This window comes from Galeopterus variegatus, unplaced genomic scaffold, assembly GCF_000696425.1.
Source record: "Galeopterus variegatus unplaced genomic scaffold, G_variegatus-3.0.2 Scaffold2794, whole genome shotgun sequence".
Taxonomy (NCBI): domain Eukaryota; kingdom Metazoa; phylum Chordata; class Mammalia; order Dermoptera; family Cynocephalidae; genus Galeopterus; species Galeopterus variegatus.
The window spans coordinates 194,626-202,907 of record NW_007728905.1 but is presented as its reverse complement, the minus strand read 5'-3'; the positions used below and the strand labels follow the sequence as shown (position 1 = coordinate 202,907).

At 50.1% G+C, this 8,282-nt stretch overlaps 1 protein-coding gene across 6 annotated transcripts in view; it reads right to left on the bottom strand.

The window, feature by feature from the left end:
• The window catches only part of LOC103598940 (chromosome unknown open reading frame, human C19orf44), a 19,815-nt gene that overhangs the window by 8,268 nt on the left and 3,265 nt on the right, over positions 1 to 8,282 (bottom strand). For all 6 annotated transcript variants that reach the window (XM_008583006.1, XM_008583012.1, XM_008583009.1 and 3 more), the window contains exons 3-5: positions 6,535 to 6,853; positions 2,445 to 2,518; positions 1,234 to 1,732 (exon numbers count right to left, since the gene is read on the bottom strand). In XM_008583006.1, the coding sequence (XP_008581228.1) occupies positions 1,234 to 1,732; positions 2,445 to 2,518; positions 6,535 to 6,853 (892 nt within the window). The remainder of the gene's footprint in view (positions 1 to 1,233; positions 1,733 to 2,444; positions 2,519 to 6,534; positions 6,854 to 8,282) is intronic.

Genomic DNA, 8,282 nt, shown 5'->3' with positions numbered 1-8,282 from the left:
TGAGCGAGGTGCGGGCGCAACACTGAGGGTTGCGATCCCGTTGCCGGTCCTGGTCCGGTACGGGCGTGACACTGAGGGTTGCGATCTGTTGCCGGTCACGAAAAAAGACAAAAAAAAAAGGAAAAAAAAAGAAAGAAAGGCACGGCACAAGGATGTGGACAGGGACACAAAGGTTTCTCAGTCCCAGACCCTAGCACCCTTAAATGTTGTTTATCACCTCCTGGTGATTGGACTTGGCCAATTTGATCAACTTTCCTCCCTGAGAAACAAGTAACGGTCACCCCCGGTCCAGGTGTGAGGTCAAAGCTGATGGATGGTTAAGCCCCCAAATCAAAAGGAACAGACCGAGTGAGAATTACATCTCTTCACTATCTAGGGACAAGCTCAATCTAGACAAGAAAAAGGAGCAGGAGAATGTCTAAAGAGTCTTTTCCATCGGGAAGAGCCGAGGCTGAGGCTGGGAACCAGAGAAATGCCTGCAAAGTCACACAGGGGCTGACGAGAAGTGGCCCCTCCACTGCTTGCTAAAATACAGACCAGGATCAGGAGGCCCCCTGCAACTCCAAGTGCTGGAGAGTCGAGGCTAAGGCTGCCTGGTGGCAGGGGTGAGCTTCGGAAGCCAGTGGGCTCTGGTGGGGACTGCATGGGGGGATGCTGAGTGCAGATAACCAGGCAGACCTGTGACAAGGCAGCCCTCAGAGCCCCTGTGCTGGAGCCCCATGAGCCGGCTGAGTACCAGTTGTCGAGCAAGGTGGTTTTGCAATGGGCACATGCCCATCGGTGTCTCTGAAGGCCACTCCCCATGTTATGTGACGACTCAAAAGACTGACATGCCTTCCCTCAGGGCATCCCCCCTTGGGACCACTCACGTTTGGGGCTGGATCATTCTCTGGGGTGTAGGCGTCCTGTGGACCACAGGGTTTTGGGTGGTGTCCTTGGCCTCCACACACCAGATGCCAGGAACACCCCAGCTGCCCCTCCCATCCCCACCTCCACCCCCATTGTGACAACCAACAATATCTCCAGACTTTGCTAATGTCCCCCAGTGGCAGAATCATCTCAGTCTGACAACTCAGCCCCTCACCCACAGAAGAGGATATGGGGTGCTGCGTTGTCCCTCCCCAGCTGGCAGATCCTGGAAACCTGGGTTCTTCCGCATGATTCCGGGATGCTGCAGACGGCACACTGAGGGCCTGTCCCACCCTCCCGGGCCTCCATGGCCACCACACTTACCCGTGGTCCATTGGCAGGTAAAGGCAGGATCGAGAGTCTGCACGGCTGTCTCCTTCACAGTGACCCTTGTCACGTCCCTGCCCCACTTTCTCCCGGACTCAGATGGGTGAGGAGAAAGGCCTGTCTCCAGACTTGAAGACAAAGTGTCCCATGTTCGGCCAAGAGACCCCTCAGAATGGGCTGTTGGCTCAGATGCTGTTGGACTTGGGGAGTGTTCAAAGTCTTCAGAATAAGCTGGGCTCACTGTGCTCACCGTCAGAGCTCTGGACGACGACTTCGCGCTGGCCGCACTGTCCTGCCAGGCAGTTGAGGTCACGTTGGCACTCAGATGCTCTGAGACCTCACTTTCAGTGGGGAGGTCCTCGTCCCTGTCTGCAGAGGCGACCTCACTCTGAGACACTGAGCTCCTAGCCTGGGCATGTCTCGGCATTTTCTGCCTAGCAGGCGCCTTGGCCAGGCAGCTTTTGCTCGACGGTTTTTTCCTCTGAGCAGATTCTTTCTAAAACGAAGGACAGCAGAGGCTGCTGGAAAGTGTTTGCGAACAATCGACAGGCTAAAAATGACACATTTGATGAACAGCGGGTCCCAGGAGGTGAGGGTGCATGCGGACCCTTCACTAGGTGTGGGCAGGTGGAACATTCTACACAGAACTCGAGATGCTTCTGCAAGGGGTGTCTGAAAGCCTGCTGCACCTAACCCCAATGGCGTGGGGCATGTTTAGGAGGCACGTGAGTGGAAATGGAAGTTGCATCATTCTGTATCACCAAAACGTGCATTTCATGGTGCGGGTGTTTCTGAATAGGGCAAAAACCACGACAGGGCATTTGAACGAGAAGTCCTTAGTGTGGATATTGCTACGGGTGGCTTAAGTGGGATGGGTTTTAATCATCTGCTAAACTAAGCAGCTTTCTCCTGTTATCACCCAAATCAGGGTCTTTTGCCTGTGGCACTCTTGACATGGGACTGGAAATTCTGTGCAGTGGGGGCCGTGCTATATACTGTGGGACGCTGAGCAGCATCCCTGGCCTCCATCCACTAGGGATGCCAGTGGCACCTACCACCCCCGAGTTGTGACAACCAAAATGCCCCAGTCACTGCCAATGGCCCTGAGGGGCAGAATCACTCCACTGAGAACCCCTGGTATAAATGGAACGTCACACTGCAAGCTTGCTACACAACCACCTCCGGTTACAGGTGACTGTCATACTTACTTTCTGTTCCAAGTCTGATTTCTCACTGACAGCTGGAGCCAGGTCCTCAAGGGATAAAATATTGACTCTAAAATCTGTAATTAAAAAATTTGTATGACAATATTTACTTATTTACTCCATTAATGTTTAGAAAAATATAAAGATGTGTGTTCCCTGTCCCCAATAACCTAGCCCGGGGCAGGGCACACTTTTCTCTCAAGGACTAAATAGTAAATATTTCCAGCATCTTGGGGGAGACTGTGGTGACTACTCAGCTTGGCTGTTGTGATGTGAAAGCAGCCACAGTGTGTAAAGGAAGGGGCGTGGCCATGTTCTGATAAAACTATTTATAAAACCAGACGATGGGCCAGCCGGCCCCTGGTCCAGACAAATAAGCAGATGATCCCAATGCACTGTAGGAAGCTGGTGACAAGCATGCACGAGGGATGAGGGGCTGGATGGGGAGGGGCACCCAGGCAGCTGCGGGAGGAGGAGAGAGGCAGACCTGAGATGTGACCCTGAAGCACCCTAAGCTCTCAGGCCATGTAAAGTCACAGCAGAAACTTCAGGGGGATGGCCACTTCAGCATGCCCACCAGTCAGCCCCCAGTGCCTGAATCAAGTGTGTGCTGTGACCCAGAAGTTCGGAGTCAGTCCTCTGCAGAGATAGTGGTGCTCCAGCAGGTTTAAGTCAGCTCAGCAAAAGAGCTGGCCACGGGACAGCGAATGTGGCTGTGTCCCCACGACACCACTCCTGACTCCACTCCACGACTCCACTCCTGACAGGACACATGACTCAGGTCAGACCCCCAAAGTGTTGGAGGGGTGTGTGTGTGTGTGTGTGTATGTGTGTGTGTGTGCCCCCCAAAGTGTTGGAGGTGTGTGTGTGTGTGTGTGTGTGTGTGTGTATGGCTGTGTCCCCACGACTCCACTCCTGACTCCACTCCACGACTCCACTCCTGACAGGACACATGACTCAGGTCAGCCCCCCAAAGTGTTGGAGGGGTGTGTGTGTGTGTGTGTGTGTGCCCCCCAAAGTGTTGGAGGTGTGTGTGTGTGTGTGTGTGTGTGTGTGTGTCCATGGGTGCCTCAACCCTGCAGGGCCTCAAAACCTAAGTGGGGACATATCCAATAAGTGCTGAGTTGGACAAACACCATGAGGGGGCCCAAGGTGGCAAGGGGTTCTATGGGGGGCACAGAGCAGCCACACTGAGGAACAGGCGGGCTGGAGCAAGAGGTGGGGGAAGAGCGAGCTGTCCCCTCCCCGACTGCAAAGGGCAGGTGAGTGCGGCCACCCACGCTGGGCTGAATCACTGCACCAGCCACCTCCTCCACCTGCCCCTTTCGGCCTCAGATCAACTCCCGACTCGCTCCCTTCCAGTCCCAGGGCTCGTCCCTCCTTGATCTCCTCCAACACTCACTGTCACTACGGCACACATGGCAGCGAGGTTCAAAGGCACACGTGATGTGGATGTTTTCGGAGACGAAGTCTGTGAGCTAAGTCATCCCAGCTGGCCCAGGCTGAGAATGACGTGACAGTCATAGTGATGCAGCACCGGCTGGGGGCTTCACAACTGCTGCCTCACTGATGCTGCAGGACAGCTCAGGAGGCACATTCCACTATTGCCCCCAATTTACACGAGGACCCTGAGGCTCAGAGAGCCCGAGATCACACAGCTAGTGAGAGGCGCGGCCAGGACGCCCACCCCAGGCACATCGGACTCCAGACTTGGGCTTGTGCTCACCCTCCCGGCTGCCTCCCTCCAGGCTGCATTTGAACGAGGGCAGGTGACACCTGGCCACCAGGAGAGGCCGCACCAGGCCAGGAATGAGGGCTGAGAGGGAGCCCAGTGGGAAGGACAGAACAGACAGATGACAGGATGGCGGGAACCTGTAGCATGGTGCCAATCCTTTCTCTGTCCCCACAAGTATGCCCACCTTCTCATCTGCTCACCAAGGGAGGTGACATGGGGACAGGCTGGTGGGGACAACCTCTCACTGACACCTCAGGCCTGATTCCTTAGATGTACAATGTGCCACTAACCAAAGGATCAGAGCTGGTATCAGCAATTTGCCATGTGGCATCTGGCAGAAGGTGGCAGAGGGCTTATGAGGGCTTTTCTCTGACCCCTACGTGGCCAGGTGGAAGGGACATACCTCTGCTGGCAGAGTTTCACCCTCCCACCCTGGTGGCTCTGTACTGCTGTTCTAGTGGGGCTTTCACTCCCACTCTAGGCTTTCCCTGACTCACAGGTGACTGCCATCCAGGCCCCTGAAGGGCAGGGGGCATGTCTGCTGTGTGTTAAATTCTTGACCATGTGACACTGTCTCCTGCTGGCATACAGCGGGTGCTCATGAAACAATTAGTTAACTTTGATTTCACCACAAAGCATCCCAGAGGGGGGAAAAATGTTGGCTTCAAATCTTTTTTTTCTCTCCTTTTCCTCTTAAATAAATATTAAAATAAAAATAATGTTGAAAAATGTCCCTATATGGGCCGGCCCGGTGGCGCACTTGGGAGAGTGTGGCGCTTGGGAGCACAGGCGGCGCTCCCGCCGAGGGTTCAGATCCCATATAGAGACCGGTCCGCTCACTGGTTGAGCATGGTGCGGGTGCGACACCGAGGGTTGCGATCCCGTTGCCGGTCGCGGTACGGGCGCGACACCAAGGGTTGCGATCCCATTACCGGTCACGAAAAAAGACAAAAAGGAAAAAAAAAAAAAGAAAAATGTCCCTATACCAGCCAGCCACCAAAGAAGTTAGAAAAAAAGAAAAATATCGAAATAATAGAAGTGTTTATCTTTTATGCATTAGAGATTTGTTTCCTTTTATGAATTTAAAAAGGAAACAAATTTCTCTTTTATAAAAAGGAAAACTAGGGCTGGCTGGTTAGCTCAGTTGGTTAGAGCACAGCCTTATCACGGCTTCGGATCCCCATACCGACCAGCCACCAAAAAAAAAAAAAAAGGAAAATTAGGTTGTTGCCTTTTTGCTGTACAAGGTTACTTCAAAAAGTTCGTGGAAAAATAGAATTAAAAGATAATATGAATCTTCCTGTGAACTTTATGAAGTACCCCTGTATGTGGCTCAAGAAGGATTTCTTTTTCAGGTTACTGCTCCATAAGTAGTCAGGGTTACTGGATGCAAGGGACTGAATGTGTCCCCCCACAAATCTCTGTTGAAGCCCTAATCCCTACTGTGATGGTATTTGGAGGTGGAGTCTTTGGGAGGAATTAGGTTTGGATGAGGTCATGAGAGTGGCAGCCCCAGGATGGGATGTGTGTCATTGTAACCCAATGAAGAGATCAGAGCTCTCTCTGTGCTGTGTGAAGACACAGCAAAAAAGCAGCCGTCTGCAAACAAAGAAGAGAGCCCTCACCAGGAGCCCAACCCTGCCGGTACCCGGATCTCAGACTTCCAGCCTTCAGAACTGTGAGAAATAAACATTTGTTTTTGAAACCACCCAGTCTCGGGTATTCTGTTACAACAGCCTGAACTTACTAAGATTTTAGATGAACATTTTAAAGATAGAACAGGGGCTGGCTGGTTAGCTCAGTTGGTTAGAGCATGGTGTTATAACACCAAGGTCAAGGTTTGGATGCCTGTTACCAGCCAGCTGCCAAAATAAATAAATAAAGATAGAACAAAAAATCTGACATGGCCCCATCTTAGTCTGTTTTGGGCTGCTATGACAGAATATCTGAGACTGGGTTATTTGTATAGAACAGAAATTTACTGCCTTACAGGTCTGGAGGCTGGAATCCAATATCCAGGTGCTGGCATCTGGTGAGGCCCTTCCTGCTGTGTTAGCCTGTGGCAGAAGGACAAAAGAGCACAGGAGAGAGAGCAAGAGGGAAGGGAGGCTGAACTCATCCTTTTATCAGGAACTCACTCCTGCAATAATAGCATTAATCCATAATAACATTAATTTCTGGGAGACACATTCTAACCATAGCAGCCCATCAACTAGGAAAGAAAGTTAGAAAGTTGAGGTGTGATGTGAATTGCCACTCACTGCCCATGGCAAAGCATGTGACCACCATGCTGGGCCCCTACCGAGAGCCACCCCCTTCCTGTCCCAGGTAATGACTCTGCACAAGGACATGGGTTACCGTTCGGGCTGTCATCAGTAGCTTCTGAGACCGACTCATCCTGAGGCCCAGCCTCATTCCTGGGGGAGGACATAAGCTTGATGCGCCCTATTTTTGAAGGTGCTGATTGTGAAAAAGTGCCTGCCATGGAAAGTGACGATGTGCAGGAGGCTGTGTCACCAGAAACATGAATCTCCAGGGAGCCAGTTCTTGAGTGAGCGCTGCGAAGGGTCCCATCTGCAGACTGTGAGGTTGGCAGGTGTGATGTCCAAGAAGGCTTCGGGCTGGAAAGCTCCATGCTGGGTAGAGAAAGAACTCTCGGTTGAGTCGGGATCAGATCCTACTTTGTCAGAAAGAAAAGACACGAAATTACCAAACTTATGATAACTAAGTCCTTATCATTCAACGAATAGTGCAGCTAGTGAGAAACACAAGACCAAGACTTCTGCGACCAAACCTTTATCTCTCTGTGCCCCCTTCTCTCGTCTCTCATTTCTCGAGGTCAAGGTACAACATTTATTTTTTATGTATTTTTTGGTGGCTGGCCAGTATAGGGATCTGAACCCTTGACCTTGGTGTTATAAAACTGTGCTCTAACCAACTGAGCTAACCAGCCAGCCCTACGAGGTACAACATTGAGATAAGATAATGATGGGATTCAAAAATACTCCACAAATAATCAGAAATATCATTTTGCTTTTAGACACATAGTCAATTACCCATTTTCTAAATAAAGGCTCTTCTAAATAAAGAGTACATAATCTATGATAGTCCAGACTTTCAAATGAATCAAAATGAATATGCAGATTTTCCCCCTTAATTCATAGCCTTCATGTGGTAATACCTGGGTAATCAAAAAAAAAAGAAAAATAAATAAATAAATAAAAACATAGCTTTCCTACCACTTTACCCCCAATACAATGGCTATAATAATAATAAAAAAAAACCCAGGAAATAAATGTTAGTGAGGATGTGGTGGAAATGGAAGCCTCAGATATTGATTATCAGGATGTGAAATGGTGTAGCTCCTGTGGAAAACAGTCTGGCAGTTCCTCAAAAGACTAAACATAGAATTACCATATGATCTGGCAATTTGGCTCCCAAGAGAACTAATGTACATGCATGTTCACAGCAGCACTATTCACAATAGCCAAAAGGTGGAAATAACCCAAGTGCCCATCAATGGATGACTGGATAAAGAAACTGAGGTCCATCCATACAGTGGAATATTACGCAGCCACGAAAAGGAATGAAGCTCTGACACACGCTACAACATGGATGAACCCTGAAAGCATGATGCTGAGAAGCCAGACTGAAAAGACCACATGGTGCATGACTCCATTCATACGAAATGTCCAGAACAGGAAACTTCACAGCGACAGAAAGCAGATTAGTGGCTGCCAGGGGCTAGGGCAGGGGAACAGCGATGGGGTTTCCTTTTTGGGGTGATGAAAATGTTCTGGAACTAGATAGAGGTGACAGTTACAGAACGTCGTGAATGTGCTAAATGCCACTGCAGTGTTCACTCTAAAATGGTAAGTACTATGTTATGTGAATCTGACCTCAACAACAAAAAAAAAGAAACGCAGCTTTCCCGAGGTGGAACTGATCACTGCTGGTGTTTGATCAGTCATACAAAGGTTGTGCTGTGTGTACAGAGTTATGACTTACAGATATTTAAAAACTGCCTAATGTGTCTCAAATCCTGACCCTCACACAGCAGCCCCACAACAGATATCTGCCATTGCTGAAACACTACTCTTTCCTCA